Source organism: Oncorhynchus gorbuscha, linkage group LG18 (genome assembly GCF_021184085.1).
Source record: "Oncorhynchus gorbuscha isolate QuinsamMale2020 ecotype Even-year linkage group LG18, OgorEven_v1.0, whole genome shotgun sequence".
Classification (NCBI taxonomy): Eukaryota; Metazoa; Chordata; class Actinopteri; order Salmoniformes; family Salmonidae; genus Oncorhynchus; species Oncorhynchus gorbuscha.
Genome location: NC_060190.1, coordinates 73611268 through 73635883, shown reverse-complemented (window position 1 = coordinate 73635883; position 24616 = coordinate 73611268). Strand labels below are relative to the sequence as shown.

At 45.3% G+C, this 24616-nt stretch overlaps 1 protein-coding gene across 1 annotated transcript; it reads left to right on the top strand.

Moving 5' to 3' along the window:
- Positions 1 to 4819: 4819 nt before the first annotated feature.
- Positions 4820 to 24548, top strand: LOC124004269 (protein FAM186B-like). The gene is made up of 13 exons (XM_046313052.1): positions 4820 to 4931; positions 6314 to 6616; positions 8040 to 8255; positions 11819 to 12036; positions 13281 to 13946; positions 14191 to 14371; positions 14976 to 15076; positions 16977 to 17179; positions 17955 to 18119; positions 21102 to 21294; positions 22133 to 22449; positions 23799 to 23972; positions 24446 to 24548. Exons 2-13 carry the CDS (start codon positions 6403 to 6405, stop codon positions 24507 to 24509), a joined length of 2712 nt encoding a protein of 903 aa, XP_046169008.1. The 5' UTR covers positions 4820 to 4931; positions 6314 to 6402; the 3' UTR covers positions 24510 to 24548.
- Positions 24549 to 24616: the final 68 nt, after the last annotated feature.

Genomic DNA, 24616 nt, shown 5'->3' with positions numbered 1-24616 from the left:
GGGCGGCAGGGTAGCCTAGTGGATAGAGTGGAGGGGCGGCAGGGTAGCCTAGTGGTTAGAGTGGAGGGGCGGCAGGGTAGCCTAGTGGATAGAGTGGAGGGGCGGCAGGGTAGCCTAGTGGTTAGAGTGGAGGGGCGGCAGGGTAGCCTAGTGGTTAGAGTGGAGGGGCGGCAGGGTAGCCTAGCGGTTAGAGTGGAGGGGCGGCAGAGTAGCCTAGTGGTTAGAGTGTAGAGGCGGCAGGGTAGCCTAGTGGTTAGAGAGTAGAGGCGAGTAAACAAAGCCATTATTTGAGCCTGATCCCAGATCTGTTTGTTCTGTTTTGCCAATTCCTATTGTTTATCTATGGTGCCAAACACAAGTTTTGTCAAGATGGGACTAGCAAGTCTAGGATCAGGTTAGGACACAGCCAGGGGATATTCTGATGCTGAGAAGGACAATAACAAACCATTCCATACAGTTCGCTAAACTGAGTAAAAAAATAAAAATAAAAAGTTATTTCTGTATCTATTTTAGACATTTATGAAGAGAGTTAATATACGATAGTAAGCATCCATGCACTAAGCTGAAATCTGTGTGTTGTTACGGTTACACACCAGAGATTTGTTTTTTTCTTTTTACTTCTAAATAATAAGAGAAGATGAGACCCTACTTGAAATGCTGTGCTTGTCTGTGAGCTGAGCGGACGCTGTGCTTGTCTGTGAGCTGAGCGGACGCTGTGCTTGTCTGTGAGCTGAGCGGACGCTGTGCTTGTCTGTGAGCTGAGCGGATGACTTTAACATTCAACGGCTGTCTGTTTGTTCTTAAAGGACTTGGACCAAAACTAGTCTCTCTTGGCAGACTCGTACAGTGGCTGTGGGAAAGAGACCAAAACTAGTCTCTCTTGGCAGACTCGTACAGTGGGAAAGAGACCAAAACTAGTCTCTCTTGGCAGACTCGTACAGTGGGAAAGAGACCAAAACCATTTCCCCTGGAACCATTCAAACGTGTTGAATAGTTACTGACTGTTGTTCAGTGTAAAGTTGTGTTGCTGTGCTGTTCTGTTCTGTTCTCTTAGTGTCGTCTTTTTAAACCGTTTTGGCAATGGTTTATGGTTGATTCCTGATTGATTTATTTTGTTGTATTATTTCTTTTGCAACTTGTGGTTTGTTGGTCAAATTACGGGGGAAAAAAAGCAAAGTTTAAAAAAAATGTGAATATTTTGATGACAGATCCAGTAAACAAGGAAGACTGTTGCCATGTGTCTTTGGCCTATGGAACAGCTGTGCCCTGAGGTACTAGGATAGGATGTACTGTCCTCTGGGCAGCCATGTGGGTCAGATGACAGGCCTGGGTAGGGTTGACTGAGACCACAAACACCACGGGTCTATTAAGCTAAGTGGGATTCAACCATTTGTGATGCTGCATGTGTCACACATAGACCTGACATTATTCCCTATTCCACTCAGCAGAGAAGAATGTCTGCACAGGGCACATTTCTCTGAATGTTCTGCAATGCAGTCTCCTGGATAAGTGATAACTTCCGAGTTCAGGGGTGTTTTCTTCTACTGAAGTTTGGCATCCCGAGTGGCACACTGGTCTAAGACACTGCATCTCAGTGCAAGAGGTGTCACTTGCAGTACCTGGTTTGAATCCAGGCGGCATCACATCTGGCTGTGATTGGGAGTCATGATAGAAAGGTGCATAATTGGGCCAGCGTCGTCTGGGGTAGGCTGTCAATAAGAATTTGTTCTTAACTGACTTGCCTAGTTTAAAAAAAATGAACGTTTATTCCCTGCTGTGCACATGGTAGCCTGCCTATGACAGTGGGATGGACTCTAATATGAAGTCACTATGACCAACTACATGCCCCAGACTCCCTTTGGATGGATAAATCTCAAACTGACCAACCCAGAGACAAATATTCAGAAACCCTCTACAAACTATTTTAAACACATGGCTCTGAACCAACCCCCCCTCCCTCTCCCTCTCTCTCCCCTCTCTCCTCTCTCTCCCCCTCTCTCTCCTCTCTCCCTCTCTTATTTCTCTTCTTTCTCTCTCTCTCCCTCTCTCCCTCTCTATTTCTCTCTCTCTCTCTCTTTCTCTCTCTCCTCTCTCTCTCTTTCTCCTCTCTCTCTCTCTCTCTCTCTCTCTCCCTCTCCCTCTCTTTCTCTCTCTCTCTCTCTTTCTCCTTTCTCTCTCTCCCCTCTCCCTCTCTCTCTCTCCCTCTCTTTCTCTCTTTCTCTCTCTCTCCCCTCTCCTCTCTCTCTCTCTCTCTTTCTCTCTCTCCCCCACTCTCCCCCCCACTCTCCTCTCTCTCTTTCTCTCTCTCTCTTTCTCTCTCTTTCTCTCTCTCTCCCTCTCCCCCTCTTTCTCTCTCTCTCCCCTCTCTTTCTTTCTCTCTCTCTCTCTCTTTCTTTCTCTCCTCTCTTTCTCTCCCCCCCCTCTCTCTCTCTCTCTTTCTCTCTCTAGCCCATAGGAATAGAATGACTGTACTATTCTAATTCTAGTAATTCCACTGCTATACCCAGGCCGCTGATTATGATTCATATTAGTGGTAGTCATGCGTTAGGATAAACAGTGATCTGCAATGTTCTGGACGGTGAGCCACTTACTTCCAGAGATCAACTGTTGAAAAAGCTGGTTTATCCTCTAGCTCTCTACTCTCTGAACGATGCCCCTGGCTTGCTCCACCACGTGATCACAGTCACCACAGCAGCACTGGAGAGATGGGAAAGAGAGAGTGGGAGAGAGAGAGGGGAGGGGTAGAGACAGAGTAGCACTGGATAGAGAGGGGGGGAGTGGGCAGAGCAAGTGGGAGGGAGGGAGAGAGAGAGGGGAGGGGTAGAGAGAGAGTAGCACTGAATAGAGGGGGGGCAGAGCGAGTGGGAGAGAGAGAGGGGAGGGGTAGAGACAGAGTAGCACTGGATAGAGAGGGGGGAGTGGGCAGAGCAAGTGGGAGGGAGGGAGAGAGAGAGGGGAGGGGTAGAGACAGAGAGTAGCACTGGATATAGAGGGGGGCGTGGGCAGAGCAAGTGGGAGTGAGAGAGAGAGGGGAGGGGTAGAGACAGAGAGTAGTGCTGGATAGAGAGGGGGGGGGCAGAGCGAGTGGGTGAGAGAGAGGGAGAGACAGAGTAGCACTGGATAGAGGGGGGGCAGAGCGAGTGGGAGAGAGAGAGGGGAGGGGTAGAGACAGAGTAGCACTGGATAGAGAGGGGGGAGTGGGCAGAGCAAGTGGGAGGGAGGGAGAGAGAGAGGGGGAGGGGTAGAGACAGAGAGTAGCGCTGGATAGAGAGGGGGAGTGGGCAGAGCAAGTGGGAGGGAGGGAGAGAGAGAGGGGAGGGGTAGAGACAGAGAGTAGCGCTGGATAGAGAGGGGGGGGGGCAGAGCGAGTGGGAGTGAGAGAGAGAGAGAGGGGAGAGACAGAGATCAGCGCTGGATAGAGAGAGAACAGAGTGCTCCAAGTGAAAGTAACGGAATAGATGTTCACTGCTCCTCTCTTTCCTTAATCCCCATGTTTATGGGTTCAGCCCTCTCTGTATGTAGCCCCTCCCCCACTGTGTTATAGCTGTGTATCATCACTGTGGCATTTGGTTTATTTAATGCCCTGCTCCTGCCCGTCCCTGCCTGACTGGCTGTAAATATGGTAACTGGCACACTGACCAAACTGCAGCTAAAGCCACTTCTTGTTTTTTTGTTGTGTGTCCCAAATGGCACCCTATTCCCTATTTAGTGCACTGCTTTTTTACCAGAGCTCTCTGGCACCCTATTCCCTATTTAGTGCACTGCTTTTGACCAGAGCCCACTGGCACCCTATTCCCTATTTAGTGCACTGCTTTTGACCAGAGCCCTCTGGCACCCTATTCCCTATTTAGTGCACTAAGAGCCCCTGGCACCCTATTCCCTATTTAGTGCACTGCTTTTGACCAGAGCCCACTGGCACCCTATTCCCTATTTAGTGCACTGCTTTTGAAGAGCCCTGGCACCCTATTCCCTATTTAGTGCACTGCTTTTGACCAGAGCCCACTGGCACCCTATTCCCTATTTAGTGCACTGCTTTTGACCAGAGCCCTCTGGCACCCTATTCCCTATTTAGTGCACTGCTTTTTACCAGAGCCCTCTGGCATCCTATTCCCTATTTAGTGCACTGCTTTTGACCAGAGCCCACTGGCACCCTATTCCCTATTTAGTGCACTGCTTTTGACCAGAGCCCTCTGGCACCCTATTCCCTATTTAGTGCACTGCTTTTTACCAGAGCCTTATGGGATTGCAAACAAGGTGATTGGCCCACCGGTGAGGCTGTCGAGGCTTCAGCAACTTCCTGAAATTGTACTTCTGTTTGTGTTGCATTATTGTCCTGGGAGGAATTACATTTCAGGAAGTTATCTTTTTATTAAAATTATTACTTTAATAACGTGCTTTTACCCGAGTGACTTTTTCATTTCCGCCCCTGCTATTGACATACAGCAGTTTTGTCGGTTTGTGTGTATGTCTCCTGTTGTGTTAGTGTGCCACTACCCAACCACTGTAACATGGCGTTATTGTGCTGTTAATAAACACTTTGTTTACTGCTTTAATGACCACCGTCTGTTCTGTTCTTCATTCGTATTTAATGTTTCGTTTTTTTGTTGTTGCTGCCATTTGATAAAATCAATAAACCACTCCTGATTTACTGTAGGCATGTGTTGTTATTGTTGTTGTAGGGTTATCTAGTATTACAGTATTAAAGACAGTCCCGATGACTTTAGGTTCTCGTCTACTTTTCAATGTATTTGATATTTTATTGCCATGCTCCGTCTGTATCGCACGTAATCGCGAAAGTAAACTGATTTATGACGTAATTTACGTAATCAAAACTTATCGCTCGGAAACCTAGACCAGAGCCACTAGTTTAGGTCTATATCGCCATGCCATAAACCATCAAACTACTTCTGAATTAATTCGTCGAGGGAGAGGTAAGGTTCGTCATTTTAATATAAAGGTTTTGACCGGCTTTTGCGTTGCTTGGTTTTCTATGCTATTTGCTTTGTGACCGTCAAACCCTGGAGTTCGAAAGTACATTGTAAATTGTAAATAAGAATTTGTTCTTAACCGACTTGCCTAGTTAAATGAAGGTTAAATAAAAATTAAAAGTAGTGCGCGCATCTCTTAGCCGAGCCAAAGATGGTTGATAAATAAAGATGTCCCACACTGACCGTTTACCGTTTTTAAAAAATGGTCAGAGTTCCGGTCTGCGTAAAGCGTTGCTCTCCCACAGCCACCAATGCATTCGCCGCTGGGTCTGGTCCGCTTACTTCATTGACTGTATACACCAGAAAAAAGGAGCGAGTGAGATGTCTCGCTTACTCTTCCGTCTCTGGCCGAAGTATTGCTCTGTTCGGTCAGTCCCACATCTCAGAGGCCAGAGCAAAAACCCTATCAAAGAAACGTATCAAACGTACTATCACAGGGCGCTCTAGTTATTCACACATCAAATACATTTTTAATAGCTTGTTTCTGTATAAACCCTGCAGAAGTGTATCCCTAGTAGATTAATACAATTGTTTTGATATATTTTAATGAGCTCAAAATATGTTTTATGTAACTAGGAAAGTCAGTTAAGAACAAATTCTTATTTACAATGACGGCCTACCAAAAGGCAAAAGGCCTTGGGATGGGATTAAAAATAAAAATAAAAAAAAATATAGGACAAAACATCATCATCACAAGACAGACACCATCACAACAAGACAGACACCACAACACTACCCAAAGAGAGGCCTAATACCACAACATAGCATGGCAGCAACACATGAAAACACAGCATGGTAGCAACACAACATGACCACAGCATGGTAGCAGCACAAAACATGGTACAAACATTATTGGGCACAGACAACATCACAAAGGGCAAGAAGGTAGAGACAACAATACATAACGCGAAGCAGCCACAACTGTCAGTAAGAGTGTCCATGATTGAGTCTTTGAATGAAGAGATAAAACTGTCCAATTTGAGTGTGGCTGCTTCGATCCAGTACATAAATCTGTCCATTAGGTGCGGCAGCGTAGCCTAGTAGTTAGAGCGTTGGACTAGTAACCGGAAGGTCGTGAGTTCAAACCCCCGAGCTGACAAGGTACAAATCTGTCGTTCTGCCCCTGAACAGGCAGTTAACCCACTGTTCCTAGGCCGTCATTGAAAATAAGAATATGTTCTTAACTGACTTGCCTGGTTAAATAAAGGAAAAATTAAATAAATTAAAATTTAACCCATTTGTGTCTCAATGAATGTATCCAATGAATTTATGGACAGGCCTACACATGTACCATATCCATATTTTACCTTTCTCTACACTTCTAGTTCAACAGAATCGCAACACATTGAGATAGTCCTCTCTTCCTGGGTGATCCGGTGGAGACCTACCACCTAACCCCTTGCGGAAAGTCGAGATGCCCGTGTACCGAGCACTGCTGGGCGCTGGCATCCTGGGTGAGGATGGCGATGATGAAGATGACACAGATAAGGAACTCCTGTCCTTCTTGCCCGACCTGGACGAGAGGCGGTGGCGCCGTGAGCAGATCAACAAGATCAGAGACTTCCTGAACTCAGCTGTGGCGAGGGAGACAGACCTCACGCTACTACTGGACTGGCTCACCGAAGCACGTGAGTGTTTGCACCACAAATGGCACCCTATTCCCTATATAGTGCACTACTTTAGACCAGAGCCCTATGGAACCCTATTCCCTATATAGTGCACTACTTTTGACCAGGGCTCTTAGGGCTCTGGACAAAAGTAGTGCACTATATAGGGAATAGGGTGCCAACTGGGACGCAAATCCTGTATTGGATATTCAATACATTGTATAGGGATGTCTGTCTATCTATGCAAATTGTCAAATACATTTTTTATGTGAGTGCATGTGCTTGTGCTTCCTATTTCCATATTCAAATGACTGGTTGGTGTAGACATTACTCATGTTGTAAAACCTGCACAGCCTGGTCTCATAGACGAGTTGTAACATAGTAAACGGTACCCTTAAATTAGTACGATATATTACATTTGGTATGGTTACATAAGACAGAAGGTTACTTATTAAGGTAAACACAGAATGAAAGGAAAGGGGGATTCCTAGTCAGTTGTACAACTGAATACATTCAACTGAAATGTGTCTTCCTCCATTTAACTCAACCCCTCTGTGCTGGGTGGTTGGATGGGCATATAATGTGAATGTCTAGCAAACCAAATGTCGCATGTTCATGTCTCGTCATGGAGAATTTAGCATCTTAGCTAATTAGCAACTTTCCAACTACTTACTACTTTTTAGCTACTTTGCACCTACTTAGCGTGTTAGCTAACCCTAACCTTAACTCCTAACCCTAACGTCAACCCTAACCTTAAACCCTAACCCCTAGCCTAGCTAATCTTAGCCACCTAGCTAACATTACTCTTAGCCACCTAGCTTATGTTAGCATTAGCCACCCAGCTAACTTTAGCCACAACAAAAAGGAAGGTTTTGCAAATTCATAAAATATTGTAAGAATTGCAATTCGTAATATATCAGACGAAATGGATGATGGACATTCACATATTAATACATACCTTACCCAATGTAAAATATCACACTAATTTGAGTGTCCCAGATTTTTTATTACTATGTTATGTCTCCACCTGAGTCCAGGTTGACCTGCAGGACATGTTTTGCATAGGCTACACTGCAATTACTGCAGTAACCTTTTCCCAAGCATAACAATGTGTTCATCTGGAATAGTTAGCTAACTTTTTCATACTAGTTTCCCACGTCACAGTTTTAAACCTGTGATATGGTCACATATATCACCTTGGAGATGTAGGGCACCTTACGGTCACTATATGGCTAACCTGTCCATGTCTCTACCCATACCCTTGTTTAGCATCATCAATAAGCAATCAATCAATAAATCAAATCGAATGTTATTTGTCACATGCGCCCGAATACAACAGGTGCGATGCTTACTTATGAGCCCAATAACATCTCTGTTCTACGGTCTATAGATAACATCTCTGTTCCAAGGTCTATAGATAACATCTCTGTTCTACGGTCTATAGAGGAGTCACTACAGACGTTTGAGAACGAGCGAGCTACAAAGAAAGAGGGGAACGAGCAGGAACAGGAGGAGGTTACATCAGAATGGATCGAAGACATACAGAGAAAGTTGGAGGCGTCCATCAATGATACGGACGGCTGCATTCACCGCCTACGCGGCCTCTGCCAAGGCCTCTTTGATTGCGACGTGAAAAAAAAGACCAAGAAGGAGGAAGCTGGTAAGATTGAATATGAGAAGAGAAACGCATAACGTCTTAGTATTCCTGACAAATAGATTATTGCTATGTCTCTTGCTCTCCACAGAAGTCAGAACTAACTAAGTGTGTAAATGACTTGAATACTTTAGTAGAATGACTGATCAAATCGAAATCGAATGTTATTGTTCACATACACATGTTTAGCAGATGTTATTGCGGGTGTAGCGAAATGTTTGTGCTTCTTGCTCCGACAGTGTAATATCTAACAAGTGATATCTAATAGTTTCACAACATATACCCACAATACACGTAAATATAAGTAATGAATGGATTAAGAATATATATACACACAGTGGGGCCAAAAAGTATTTAGTCAGCCACCAATTGTGCAAGTTCTCCCACTTAAAAAGATGAGAGAGGCCTGTAATTTACATCATAGTTACACTTCAACTATGACAGATGAAATTAGAAAAAAATCCAGAAAATCACATTGTAGGATTTTTAATGAATTTCTTTGCAAATCATTGTGTTTACATTTATGTACAATTACAGGCCTCTCTCACTTCAGACTTCAACTGTACATATGAGATGGGTGATGCAATATTTACAAACAATTAAAGTGACTAAGATACCTTAGAATAGTATAGGGTACAGTTTACACATGTGAGATGATTATTGCAAGATACGGAGACATTATTAAAGTGGCTAGTGTTTCATTTCCTTAAACTGGTCAGTGATTCCTAATCTATGTCTAGAGGCAGCAGTCTCTGATGTGCTGGAGATGGCTGTTTAGCAGTCTGGCCTTGAGATAGAAGCTGTTTTTCAGTCTCTCGATCCCAGCTTTGATGTACCTTTACTGACCTCACCTTCTGGATGATAGCGGGTTGAACAAGCAGTGGCTTGGGTGGTTGATGTCCTTGATGATCTTTTTGGCCTTCCTATGGTATCTGGTGCTGGAGGTGTCGAGGAGAGCGGGAAGTTTGTTCCCAGTAAATCTTTGGGCAGACCACACCACCCTCTGGAGAGCTTTGTGGTTGTGGGCGGAGCAGTTGCCATACCAGGCGGTGATACAGCCTGACAGGATTCTCTCAAGTGTGCATCGGTAAAAGTTTGTGAGGGTTTTAGGTGTTAAGCCAAATTTCCTGTAGGTGTTAAGCCAAACCTCCTGAGGTTGAAGAGGTGCTGTTGTGCCTTCTTCGCCACGTAGTCTGTGTGGGTGGACCATTTCAGTTTGTCAGTGATGTGTACGCCGAGGAACTTGAAGCTTTCCACCTTCTCCACTGCGTTCCTATCGATGTGGATAGGGGGGGTGCTCACTTTGCTGTTTCCTGAAGTCCACGATCATCTCCTTAGTTTTGTTGATGTTGACTGAGAGGTTATTTTCCTGGCACCACACCTCCTCCCTGTAGGCTATGTCGTCGTTGTTAGTAATCAAGCCTACTACTGTTGTGTTGTCTGCAAACTTGATGATTGAGTGGGAGGCGTGCTTGGCCACCCAGTCATGGGTGAACAGGGAGTACAGGAGGGGGGCTGAACACACACCCTTGTGGGGCCCCAGTGTTGAGGATCAGCAAAGATGAGGTGTTGTTTCCTACCTTCATCACATGGGGGCGACCCATCAGGAAGTCCAGGACCCAGTAGCACAGGGTGGGGCTCAGACCCAGGGCCTCGAGCTTGATGATGAGCTTGGAGGGATCTATGGTGTTGAATGCTGAGCTGTAGTCAATGAACAGCATTCTTACATATGTATGCCTCTTGTCCAGATGAGACAGGGCAGTGTGCAGTGTGGTGGCGATTGCATCGTCTGTGGATCTATTGGGGCAGTAATAAATTGAAGTGGGTCTAGGGTGGCAGGTAAGGTGAAGGTGAAATTATCCTTGACTAGTCTCTCAAAGCACTTCATGATGACAGAAGTGAGTGCTACGGTGCGATAGTCATTTAAGTTCAATTACCTTTGCTTTCTTAGGTACAGGAACAATGGTGGCCATCTTGAATCATGTGGGACAATAGACTGGGATAGGGAGAGATTGAATATATCTGTGAACACACCAGCCAGCTGGTCTGCGTATGCTCTGAGGACACAGCTTGGGATACCATCTGGGCCGGCAGCCTTGCGAGGGTTAACAGGCTTAAATGTGTTACTCACGTCGGCCACGGAAAAGGAGAGTCCACAGTCCTTGATAATGGGCTGCATCGGTGGCACTGTATTATCCTCAAAGCGAGCGAAGAAGGTGTTCAGCCTGTCCGGAAGCAAGACATCTGTGTCCGCGACGTGGCTGGTTTTCCTTTTATAATCCGTGGTTATCTGTAGACCCTGCCACATACGTCTCATGTCTGAGCCGTTGAACTGGGCCTCCACTTTGTCCCTATACCGACGTTTAGTCTGTTTGATTGCTTTGCGGAGGGAATAACTACACTGTTTGTATTCTTCCATATTCCCAGTCTTCTTGCCATGGTTAAATGAGGTGGTTCGCGCTTTCAATTTTGCAACAATGGTCACAGTGGGTACAACATCTCCTATGCACTTTCTGATAAACTCATTCACCGTATCAGTATATGTGTCAATATTATTTCTGAAGCTACTCTGAACATCTCCCGGTCCACGTGATCAAAACAATCTTGAAGCGTGCATTCCGATTGGTCAGAACAGCGTTGAATAGTCCTCACCACGGGTGCTTCCTATTTGAGTTCCTGCCTATAGGAGGGGAGGAGCAAGATGGAATCGTGGTCTGATTTGCCGAATGGAGGGCGGGGGAGGGTCTTGTATGCATTCTGGAAGGTAGTATAGCAATGGATAAGGGTTTTAGCAGCGAGAGTGCAACAATCAATATGTTGATAGAATTTCGGGAGCCATTTCCTCAGAATTTGCTTTGTAAAAAATCCCCAGCTGCAATAAATGCGGCCTCAGGATATGTGATATGTGGATTGTTCTCCAGTGAACATTCTGTGATGATAGAAGGTGGATGGCTAATGCTACAGTGTGTATTTGCAGCTCTGAATAAGGGTGTGTGGCGCTGGTGGAGGGAGCAGAAGGTGAATGGCTAATGCTACAGTGTGTATTTGCAGCTCTGAATAAGGTTGTGTGGCGCTGGTGGAGGGAGCAGAAGGTGAATGGCTAATGCTACAGTGTGTATTTGCAGCTCTGAATAAGGGTGTGTGGCGCTGGTGGAGGGAGCAGAAGGTGAATGGCTAATGCTACAGTGTGTATTTGCAGCTCTGAATAAGGGTGTGTGGCGCTGGTGGAGGGAGCAGAAGGTGAATGGCTAATGCTACAGTGTGTATTTGCAGCTCTGAATAAGGGTGTGTGGCGCTGGTGGAGGGAGCAGAAGGTGAATGGCTAATGCTACAGTGTGTATTTGCAGCTCTGAATAAGGGTGTGTGGCGCTGGTGGAGGGAGCAGAAGGTGAATGGCTAATGCTACAGTGTGTATTTGCAGCTCTGAATAAGGGTGTGTGGCGCTGGTGGAGGGAGCAGAAGGTGAATGGCTAATGCTACAGTGTGTATTTGCAGCTCTGAATAAGGGTGTGTGGCGCTGGTGGAGGGAGCAGAAGGTGAATGGCTAATGCTACAGTGTGTATTTGCAGCTCTGAATAAGGGTGTGTGGCGCTGGTGGAGGGAGCAGAAGGTGGATGCACGGACCATCAAACGAATCCAGGAGCTCCAGCCTCCTGCTGCAGACGTATTTCTATCGGACGTGAACCTGGCCACCAAGTCTGGCACGGAGCTGTCCTTCATGCTCTTAGACGTAGCCAAGGCACTAGGCTGCAACAAGGCAATGAGTCTGGCCTTTAAGTTCGAAACGGTAGGTCACACACCAGACAGTAACAGTAGGTCACACACCAGACAGTAACAGTAGATTACACACCAGACAGTAACAGTAGATTACACACCAGACAGTAACAGTAGATCACACACCAGACAGTAACAGTGATCACACAAGACAGTAAGTCTAGATTACACACCAGACAGTAACGGTAGATCACACACCAGACAGTAACAGTAGATCACACACCAGACAGTAACAGTAGATCACACACCAGACAGTAACAGTAATCACACACCAGACAGTAACAGTAGATCACACACCAGACAGTAACAGTAGATCACACACCAGACAGTAACAGTAGATTACACACCAGACAGTAACAGTAGATCACACACCAGACAGTAACAGTAGATCACACACCAGACAGTAACAGCAGATCACACACCAGACAGTAACAGTAGATCACACACCAGACAGTAACAGTAGATCACACACCAGACAGTAACAGTAGATCACACACCAGACAGTAACAGTAGATCACACACCAGACAGTAACAGTACATCACACACCAGACAGTAACAGTAGATCACACACCAGACAATAACAGTAGATCACACACCAGACAGTAACAGTAGATCACACACCAGACAGTAACAGTAGATCACACACCAGACAGTAACAGTAGATCACACACCAGACAGTAACAGTAGATCACACACCAGACAGTAACAGTAGATCACACACCAGACAGTAACAGTAGATCACCCACCAGACAGTAACGGTAGATCACCCACCAGACAGTAACGGTAGATCACACACCAGACAGTAACGGTAGATCACACACCAGACAGTAACGGTAGATCACACACCAGACAGTAACGGTAGATCACACACCAGACAGTAACGGTAGATCACACACCAGACAGTAACAGTAGATCACACACCAGACAGTAACAGTAGATCACACACCAGACAGTAACAGTAGATCACACACCAGACAGTAACAGTAGATCACACACCAGACAGTAACAGTAGATCACACACCAGACAGTAACAGTAGATCACACACCAGACCGCCGCAGAGTTTACCATGAATGTGATCTCCGTCTGGGCAATTGCCATTAAAATGTGCATCGTCAAAAGTGCATTGAGCTTGTCAACGATACGCTTTTGATTGAATCCCGGCCTCCATTTTGAATGTATGCACTCTCTGTACTGTAAGTCACGTTGAATTAAAGCCTATGCTAAATGGTATACACATACGGTTCATTATGATCAGGTAGGGCTGCAGAACCTTAACCAAGCATTCCAGGAGCGCACCAAGGAAGCCAGGAAGCTTCTGGCACAGGTGGAGGAGCTGCAGTCTATGGACTGTCGCTTCCAGCTGGCCCAGATAAAGATCCAAGTGGGAGACAGTCAGATCAAGATGACCAAGATGGAGGATGAGCTTTCGTCAGTCAAGGAGCAGAACAATATTCTACTGTTCCAGATCCAACAGAAGCAGGAGACCCCGAAACAGCCGATAGTGGTCGTTGCTCCCACAAAATACGTACAGGGAGCGCCAGTTCTCAACAATCAGCTGGTTCCGCAACCAACTCCCAAGCTTAAGTACTCCAAACGGATGCCGAAACCAAAGCCGGAGCCAGGCCAGCCTGTTGGCGAAGAAGTGGAAGAAGTGGAGTCTCTGGAAGACATCTCAGTGGATCCAGAAGACATCATCGAGCAGGTGGAGAGGAAGAGCATGGATCTTCTGGAGGCCATCCAGAATTCTGAGCAGTGTGTGGTGTCAATTTCTGGTGACAAGGACAAGGGGAAAGATGGTGAGCTGTTAGAAGGGATGGATGTCGCCAGCAGAAAAGCCAAGGCAGCTGATATCATCAAGCTGTACCGCGATCTACAGAGGTCCATCAGAGACTCTTTTAATGACATGATCACGCAGCTACAGGTAGGAGCACATCAGCATATTGTTGCAAATTTGTGGGGGGGGGGGTAACCCCAGGCCAGAGAATTTCAACCCAACACCTTAGCCATGATGAAAAGAGATCTAAATATCTTGATGAGGTCACTAGGTGTTGGGTGAAGTTTCTTGCATCATACTAGCCGAACATTCTGCCTTTATTTGATTCTTACTGCAGTTTAGGGGCCTTTGTCTCACTGACACTCTCTCACTTGTGGTGATTCCCCTCCAGGGGAAGTTTGACGATGACATCATAGACGCGCCGCTCATGGACAACGACAACAAACTGGACGAATCAGCGTTCTGGGACTCAACCCAGAGAACCCCAGAAGACACGCTGAAGGAGATACAGAACCAGGACCGCACGGTGAAGGATGTGGGAGCAAACAAACCAGCGCTCTTTGACTTGGAAGGTGAATGGATATTTTATTTTATTTTATTTTTATTTATTTTTTCACCTTTATTTAACCAGGTAGGCTAGTTGAGAACAAGTTCTCATTTGCAACTGCGACCTGGCCAAGATAAAGCATAGCAGTGTGAACAGACAACACAGAGTTACACATGGAGTAAACAATTAACAAGTCAATAACACAGTAGAAAAAAAGGGGAGTCTATATACAATGTGTGCAAAAGGCATGAGGAGGTAGGCGAATAATTACAATTTTGCAGATTAACACTGGAGTGATAAATGATCAGATGGTCATGTACAGGTAGAGATATTGGTGTGCAAAAGAGCAGAAAAGTAAATAAATTAAAAACAGTATGGGGATGAGGTAGGTAGAAATGGGTGGGCTATTTACCGATAGACTATGTACAGCTGCAGGGATCGGATAGATGTATGAATTAATGAATTAACATATTGCCTCAGCCTTTGGAGTTCAACAATACATACATTACAAATCATCAAGAATTAATAACACAATGAATTCTAACAACGTACATGGAATTGATTGTGTTTTTAATTCTTGATGATTGTTTATGTATGTATTTTTGTACTCCAATGGTGGTCCTCGTTAGGTAAGAAGACTTTGTCAAACGTCAAGGGAAAGAGTCGTCACCACTCCCTGAACATCATCATGGACCAGTTCAAGAACCTCAACGAGATGGGCAAGAAGCAGGTCTTTATTTATTTTTCATTCCAAATGGCACAATGTTCCCTATATAGTGCACTACTTTTGACCCGAGCCCTGTGTGACTACATAGGGAACTAGTGCACTATATAGGGAATAGGGTGCCATTTCGAAAGCACTCTCCGTAACTATAGCACTTTACTGAAATCACTTTATATAAGCATGTACAGTTGAAGTCTAAGGTTTACATAGACCAAGGTTGGAGTCATTAAAACTCGTTTTTCAACCACTCCACAAATTTCTTGTTAAAAAACTATAGTTTTGGCAAGTCGGTTAGGACATCTACTTTGTGCAAGACACAAGTAATTTTTTCCAGCAATTGTTTACAGACAAATTATTTCACTTCTAATTCACTGTATCACAATTCCAGTGGGTCAGAAGTTTACATACACTAAGTTGACTGTGCCTTTAAACAGCTTGGAAAATTCCAGAAAATAATGTCATGGCTTTAGAAGCGTCTGATAGACTAATTGACATTATTTTAGTCAATTGGAGGTGTACCTGTGGATGTATTTCAAAGCCAACCTTCAAACTCTGCTTGACATCATGGGAAAATCAAAATAAATCTTTCAAGACCTCAGAAATAGAATTGTAGACCTCCACAAGTCTGGTTCATCCTTGGGTGCAATTGCCAAACGTCTGAAGGTACCACGTTCATCTATACAAACAATAGTATGCAAGTATAAACACCATGGGACCAAACAGCCGCCATACCGCTCAGGAAGGAGACGCGTTCGGTCTCCTAGAGATGAACGTACTTTGGTGCGAAAAGCGCAAATCAATCCCAGAATAACAGCAAAGGACCTTGTGAAGATGCTTGAGGAAACAGGTACAAAAGTATCTATGTCCATAATAAAACGAGTCATTTATCAACATAACCTGAAAGGACACTCAGCAAGGAAGAAGCCACTGCTCTAAAACCGGGGACGTTGGGACGAAGACTGTACTTTTTTGGAGAAATGTTCTCTGGTCTGATGAAACAAAAATTGAACTGTTTGGCCATAATGACCATCGTTGTGTTTGGAGGAAAAAGGGGGAGGCTTGCAAGCTGAAGAACACCATCCCAACCGTGAAGCACGGGGTGGCAGCATCATGTTGTGGGGGTGCTTTGCTGCAGGAGGGACTGGTGCACCTCACAAAATAGATGGCATCATGAGGGAGGGAAATGATGTGGATATATTGAAGCAACATCTCAAGACATCAGTCAGGAAGTTAAAGCTTGGTCGCAAACGGACCTTCCAAATGGACAATGACCCCAAGCACACTTCCAAAGTTGTGGCAAAATGGCTTAAGGACAACAAAGTCAAGGTATTGGAGTGGTCATCACAAAACCCTGACCTCAATCCCATAGAAAATTTGTGGGCAGAACTGAAAACGCGTGTGGGATCAAGGAGGCCTACAGACATGACTCAGTTACACCAGCTCTGTCAGGAAGAATGGGCCAAAATTCACCCAACTTATTGTGGGAAGCTTGTGGAAGGCTACCCGAAACGTTTGACCCAAGTTAAACAATTTGAAGGTAATGCTACCAAATACTAATTGAGTGTATGTAAACTTCCGACCCACTGGGAATGTGATGAAAGAAATTAAAAAATGAAAGAAATTATTCTCTCTACTATTATTCTGATATTTCACATTCTTAAAATAAAGTGGTGATCCTAACTGACCAAAAACAGGAAATTGTTACTAGGATTAAATGTCAGGAATTGTGAAAAACTGAGTTGAAATGAATTTGACTAAGGTGTATGTAAACTTCCGACTTCAACTGTAGGTTTATTCCTCGTTCTTTTAGCCTAAGTAGCCTATAGTTGTGGTCGGTATTTACACTGCCTTGTCTTGTGTATGTTTTTATTGTTTGGTTGTTTGTTGTAAATAAACATCTCTCCAGGTGGCAGAGAAGCAGAGGAGACCCAGAAGATGTTCTATCCTCGTGCAGAAGACCCAGAAACACATCCCCGTGAAGATGGCCGAGTCCAGGTCGTGGACAGACCATGTGGAACGCTACAGCTCAGACATGACGTTGGAGGCAGACACGTTGATGAAGACTCGCATGGTGGGAGTGAACCACATCTTCCACGTGCAATCCCAGAGGTAATGTCTGCAGCGCAAAGGGCACCCTTTCTATTCCCTAGATAGGGCATTACCCATAGGGCCCTGGTCAGAAGTAGTGCACTATAAAGGGAATAGTGTGTGAGGCACATTGTCGACGAAGGGGTCCCAGAGGTCTGTATGGTTTTACTCAGATCAAGGTTCAAGAGGGGATCATGTAAGAACAGTTGATCAGTGGTGAGTATAATGTCAATAGGTGGTTCATATAGTTAAACTTGTTGCTTCACTTAACACTTTTGGAGCTGCGAGACTTTTTACTTCGCATCTCTAGGTTCCTTCCTAGGTTCCTTCTTAGGTTCCTTCCTAGGTTCCTTCCTAGGTTCCTTCTTAGGTTCCTTCCTAGGTTCCTTCTTAGGTTCCTTCCTAGGTTCCTTCTTAGGTTCCGTCTTAGGTTCCTTCTTAGGTTCCTTCCTAGGTTCCTTCCTAGGTTCCTTCTTAGGTTCCTTCCTAGGTTCCTTCTTAGGTTCCTTCCTAGGTTCCTTCTTAGGTTCCTTCCTAGGTTCCTTCTTAGGTTCCTTCCTAGGTTCCTTCCTAGGTTCCTTCCTAGGTTCCTTCCATCTAGGGAGTTCTTCCTGGCTACGGTGCTTCTGCTTCTGTCTCTACTTGTTCTAGGGTTTACCGGTGTTTAGGCCGGTAAACTGTACAGCACTTTGTCACAACGGCTGATGTAAACAAGGGCTTTATAAAATAAATGATTGATGGATGGATTGATTGACTGATTGACGGATGGATTGATTGAAGGGTTCACTTTCTACAGGTCCAACTTGAAGCTGCTGCACCAGGCTGTGGTGAACAGGCATATCTCCCCACAGCTCTACCGCATGCTGAAGGACATAATCATCCAGACACTGAGCTGTGTGGAGAACAGACTACTCTGTCTTATCAGGAGGTTCATAAAGCACAAAGCTCTGCAGCACGTCAGGTACTATAGGCTGGCTGGGTGGGTGGCTGGCTGGATGGGTGGCTGGCTGGCTGGGTGGCTGGCTGGCTGACTGGCTGGCTGGGTGGCTGGCTGGATTGATGGATGATGGATGGGTGGCTAGTCGGTTGGTTGGCTGGCTGGCTGGCTGGCTGGCTGGGTGGGTGGGTGGCTGGATGGCTGGATGGCTGGATTGATGGATTGATGGATTAATGGATGATGGATGGGTGGCTGGCTGGCTGGATGGATTGATCGATTGATGGATGATGGATGGGTGGCTAGTCGGTTGGTTGGCTGGCTGGCTGGCTGGGTGGCTGGCTGGCTGGATTGATGGATTGATGGATTAATGGATGATGGATGGGTGGCTAGTCGGTTGGTTGGCTGGCTGGCTGGCTGGCTGGGTGGCTGGCTGGCTGGATTGATGGATTGATGGATTAATGGATGATGGATGGGTGGCTAGTCGGTTGGTTGGTTGGTTGGTTGGTTGGTTGGTTGGTTGGCTGGCTGGCTGGCTGGCTGGCTGGCTGGTTGGCTGGGTGGGTGGCTGGGTGGGTGGATTGATGGATGATGGATGGGTTGCTAGTCGGTTGGTTGGTTGGCTGGCTGGCTGGTTGGCTGGTTGGTTTTCCTGGCTGGGTGGATCGATGGATGATGGATTGGTGGCTAGTCAGTTGGTTGGTTGTCTGGTTGGCTGTCTGGTTGACTGGTTTGCTGGCTGATTTAGTTCCTGTCTGGCTTTAACATAGTTTGGTCCCAAAATGGCCTCTAGGTAGTTGTAGGGCAGTGGAGGCTCCTCAGCGGAGGAAGGGGAGGACCATCCTCAGTAATTTCATTTAAAAAAAATAGTAAAACATTTCAAAAGTTATACTTTTTTAGATAGAACGTAACTAAATATAATATATATATATATTTTGCAACGAAGGTCTACAGTAGCCTCAACAGCACTCTGTAGGGTAGCACCATGGTGTAGCCGGAGGACAGTTAGCTTCTGTCTTCCTCTGGGTACATTGACTTCAGTAAAAAACAGAGGAGGCTCGTGGTTCTCACCACCTTCCATAGATTTACATAGGTTGGAGGATGTCCTCCGGAAGTTGTCATAATTACTATCAGAGCTCTTGTAGCATGAACTGACATGTCTCCGACCATATCAAACGATCAGAGAATGAATCTAGTACTGAAAGCATAAGCTACAGCTACCTAGCACTGCAGTGCATAACATGTGGTGAGTAGTTGACTCAAAGAGAGAGATAGACAATAGTTGAACAGTTTTGAACAAATTGATTTCTTATAATATGAAGGAGAAGCAAGAGAGAGATGGAGAGAGATTGTCATTTTTTCTCCAGTTTCACTTAGCTAGCAAATGCAGCTAGTTAGTTTAGCCTATTCAAACACCTGGCTCAAACAGAGGGATGCTATGTTAGCTAGCTGGCTATAACAGAGGGATGCTATGTTAGCTAGCTGGATATGACAGAGGGATGCTATGTTAGCTAGCTGGCTATGACAGAGGGATGCTATGTTAGCTAGCTGGCTATGACAGAGGGATGCTATGTTAGCTAGCTCTGGATAAGAGCGTCTGCTAAATGACTTAAATGTAAATGGATGCTATGTTAGCTAGCTGGCTATAACAGAGGGATGCTATGTTAGCTAGCTGGCTATGACAGAGGGATGCTATGTTAGCTAGCTGGCTATAACAGAGGGATGCTATGTTAGCTAGCTGGCTATAACAGAGGGATGCTATGTTAGCTAGCTGGATATGACAGAGGGATGCTATGTTAGCTAGCTGGCTATGACAGAGGGATGCTATGTTAGCTAGCTGGCTATAACCGAGGGATGCTATGTTAGCTAGCTGGCTATAATAATATAATAATAATAATAATATATGCCATTTAGCAGACGCTTTTATCCAAAGCGACTTACAGTCATGTGTGCATACATTCTACGTATGGGTGGTCCCGGGGATCGAACCCACTACCCTGGCGTTACAAGCGCCATGCTCTATCAACTGAGCTACACAGGACTATAACAGAGGGATGCTATGTTAGCTAGCTGGCTATAACAGAGGGATGCTATGTTAGCTAGCTGGCTATAACTATCCAACACGGGAACTCTTTCAAGTCAAGGTATGCTTTTGGTTTTAGTAATTTATTGCCACCGGGGCCCGTCGGTGTAACTGCTTACTGACTATACACTGTATACACTAACTTTACTGCAGGATTGTAGTGGGTTTACTAACACATGAGTTATTTTAGCTATGTTGACTATGACGTTACTTTAGCTAATATGGGGGCAACGGTGCAGGCTATGTGTAGCGGTTATGATATGGTTTAGCTTGGAAATGTTTTTTCCGCCTGTTCACATACAGCAGATGTGTTGTGCATTGAAGTCCAAAAGCGAAGGGAAAAGGTGAGAGGAATAGAGTGCATAGATGCAAGATGGAATACAACGTGGCTGTTATGAAAGTGAACTGTGTTTATGCGTGATCAGGGGTGTATTCATTACGCCGATCCTGTTGAAAAACATTTCTTAAACAGAAGCAAACAGAATGAAATGGGGATAAATGTACCCGAATTTGTCCAATAGAAACTCTCATTTGCAACTGTTGGACTAATGATTACAGCCTATATCAGCTAGATGCTGGCAAGAGTGTGCAAGCTGGTATTGAATGTGTCACTGTCTATCACCTCTATTTTTTTCTCTCAACCTTTTTTAGCCACCTACGTGATACATTTTCAATCATAAGCTAGGTTGTAGCAACCTCATGATGGGTATAGGGCAAGTGTTTGTATCATGTAGTAGCCGATACCTATCACTGTTACATTGAACTGGGTGAATGGAAGGTGAATGACAGTCATCCAATATGCTGTAATAGAAATAAGGCCCTGTTCATGAAAACAAAAACATATGTTGCTGAAGTGAACTATGATACATGTTTGAAATTGGTCAAATCTAAACGCTAACTACAAATGATTTTTTATTACAAAACAGAAACAATCTGAATGCTAGACTGCTCTTGGCGCGTGACATGAGCGATGGACAGGCGGCCAAGGACTTGTACAAGTCCCTAGAAAGACTGGACGTGCACCAATCTGCTATGACGAGGCATTGGTCTGAGAAGCAAACTTCCATTGAACTGACACGGACCAGATGCCTGGCGCACATGCTCTACCTCTTCAGTCAGGTTAGGAGGAGTCAATGTGGTTGAGGGGTAGACGTTAATGCAGAAATATAAATAGGAACTTTTAGGAGGGAATTATTTTTTGTTTTTGATACCTCAGAACCAGGATTCTATTCCTAGGTCAGGATTTTTACATATCTAGTTTTTATATACTCTATTATTTTCTACTCTACTCTACTCTACTCTACTCTACTCTACTCTACTCTACTCTACTCTACTCTACTCTACTCTACTCTACTCTACTCTACTCTACACCACTACTCTACACTACTCTTCTTTACTCTACACTACTATACTCTACTGTACACTACACTACTCTGTCCTACTCTACTCTACCCTACTCTACTCTACTCTACTCTACTGTACACTACACTACTCTGTCCCACTCTACTCTACACTACTCTACTTTACACTCCACTACTGTACTCTACTCTACTGTACTCTACTCTACTGTACTCTACTCTACTGTACACCACACTACTCTGTCCTACTCTACACTACTCTACTGTACACTACACTACTGTCCTACTCTACTATACTCTACACTACTCTACTCTACTGTACACTACACTACTCTGTCCTACTCTACTCTATCCAACTCTACTCTACTGTACACTACACTACACTACTCTGTCCCACTCTACTCTACACTACTCTACTGTACACTCCACTACTGTACTCTACTGTACTCTACTCTACTGTACACCACACTACTCTGTCCTACTCTACTCTACACTACTCTACTGTACATTACACTACTCTGTCCTACTCTACTCTACACTACTTACTCTACTCTACACTACACTACTCTGTCCTACTTAACTCTACCCTATCTCAACAGCTGAGAGTGGACTACAACTTGCATCTGGCCGCTCCAGTCCCATGCAACACCAGCCAGGATCTGCCCCATCCCATCATGACGGTGGTGCCTACCAAACTACAGTGGTCTCTGAGGCCCAGTCCCAGCTCCAATCTTCCATCATCCCTGTCACTGGAACGTCTAGCCCCATCTTCACCATCCACACACCTATACCCACCTACACACCTCGCTTCGCCTGCACAACCACACCCGTCGTCATTGGCACACCATCCCCCATCTTCCCAGGTGCACTTACCCCCACCATTACCTGAGACATACCCATGGAGCAGTGTTCACAGGTAGGCTACACACAAACACAACACACCACGTCATTTAGCTCAGTGTTTTGTTTACTTTGAGTTTTATCTCGAGGTAAGTTGAACTTTTCCATCTCTAGATAGAACCCTCTGATAATAATTTCTCCCAATATCAGGGACATCAACTACTAACACACCTAACCCTGTATCCCCCAACCACATCAACTACTAACACACCTAACCCTGTATCCCCCAACCACATCAACTACTAACACACCTAACCCTGTATCCCCCAACCACATCAACTACTAACACACCTAACCCTGTATCCCCAAACCACATCAACTACTAACACACCTAACCCTGTATCCCCCAACCACATCAACTACTAACACACCTAACCCTGTATCCCCCAACCACATCAACTACTAACACACCTAACCCTGTATCCCCCAACCACATCAACTACTAACACACCTAACCCTGTATCCCCCAACCACATCAACTACTAACACACCTAACCCTGTATCCCCCAACCACATCAACTACTAACACACCTAACCCTGTATCCCCCAACCACATCAACTACTAACACACCTAACCCTGTATCCCCCAACCACATCAACTACTAACACACCTAACCCTGTATCCCCCAACCACATCAACTACTAACACACCTAACCCTGTATCCCCCAACCACATCAACTACTAACTAAACACACCTAACCCTGTATCCCCCAACCACATCAACTACTAACACACCTAACCCTGTATCCCCCAACCACATCAGCTACTAACACACCTAACCCTGTATCCCCCAACCACATCAACTACTAACACACCTAACCCTGTATCCCCCAACCACATCAGCTACTAACACACCTAACCCTGTATCCCCCAACCACATCAACTACTAACACACCTAACCCTGTATCCCCCAACCACATCAGCTACTAACACACCTAACCCTGTATCCCCCAACCACATCAGCTACTAACACACCTAACCCTGTATCCCCCAACCACATCAACTACTAACACACCTAACCCTGTATCCCCCAACCACATCAGCTACTAACACACCTAACCCTGTATCCCCCAACCACATCAGCTACTAACACACCTAACCCTGTATCCCCCAACCACATCAGCTGCTAACACTGTCAACAGAACATTCCACACAGAGCACCATGTAATCCTCTGCTTCCTCTCTCTCTCTCTCTCTCTCTCTCTCTCTCTCTCTCTCTCTCTCTCTCTCTCTCTCTCTCTCTCTCTCTCTCTCTCTCTCTCTCTCTCTCTCTCTCTCTCTCTCTCTCTCTCTCTCTCTCTCTCTCTCTCTCTCTCTCTCTCTCTCTCTCTCTCTGTTTGTGTTTGTGTGTGTGTGTGTCATAGCGAAAAAGATCAAGGCAAGATGAAGACTCTGTGGCAGGCAGACAAGACGATGCGCTGCATGTGGCTGGCCAGGAAGATCCCAGCCGGGACCTCTAACATCCGCTGTATCCCACGTCTGCTGGAGATGGACGTCAACCGAGGAAGAGTCAACGCAATGCGCACCCTGCACGCTAGGTAAGACGGTGGACTGTTTGTGCCACGGATTTAAACCAGAATTGCTCTCTAGGGGCTATCTTTCTCTTTGGGGAACACACTGTACACCCCGCAGGCTAGATTAGGCGTGCTACCACGCCACAACGTCCAATTGCAGACAATGCTCTTCACCCCAGGTCCTGTGGACTACCTCAGTGGGTTTAGGACGGTTGTTATTCCTAACCCAGACACAGTAATAAAAACACCAGGACACATACAGTAGATGGGGCGGCAGGGTAGCCTAGTGGTTAGAGCGTTGGACTAGTAACCGAAAGGTTGCAAGTTCAAATCCCCGAGCTGACAAGGTACAAATCTGTCGTTCTGCCCCTGAACAGGCAGTTAACCCACTGTTCCTAGGCCGTCATTGAAAATAAGAATTTGTTTTTAACTGACTTGCCTGGTTAAATAAAGGTTAAAATATTTTTTTTTTTAAAGATGATGTTGCTCTATCATAGGATGACTGGAGTGCTGAATCAGATGTTTGTGGATGGAGAAGATGAGGACAGTGATGTGGAGTAGATGTTTCACCCGCTAGATGAATAAATCACTGTATCACCACTTGGCGTCCTTGTTTTCCCTCTTGGGTTCCTGTCATTGTTTTGTGCAGATTAGAGTTTCTCTGCAGT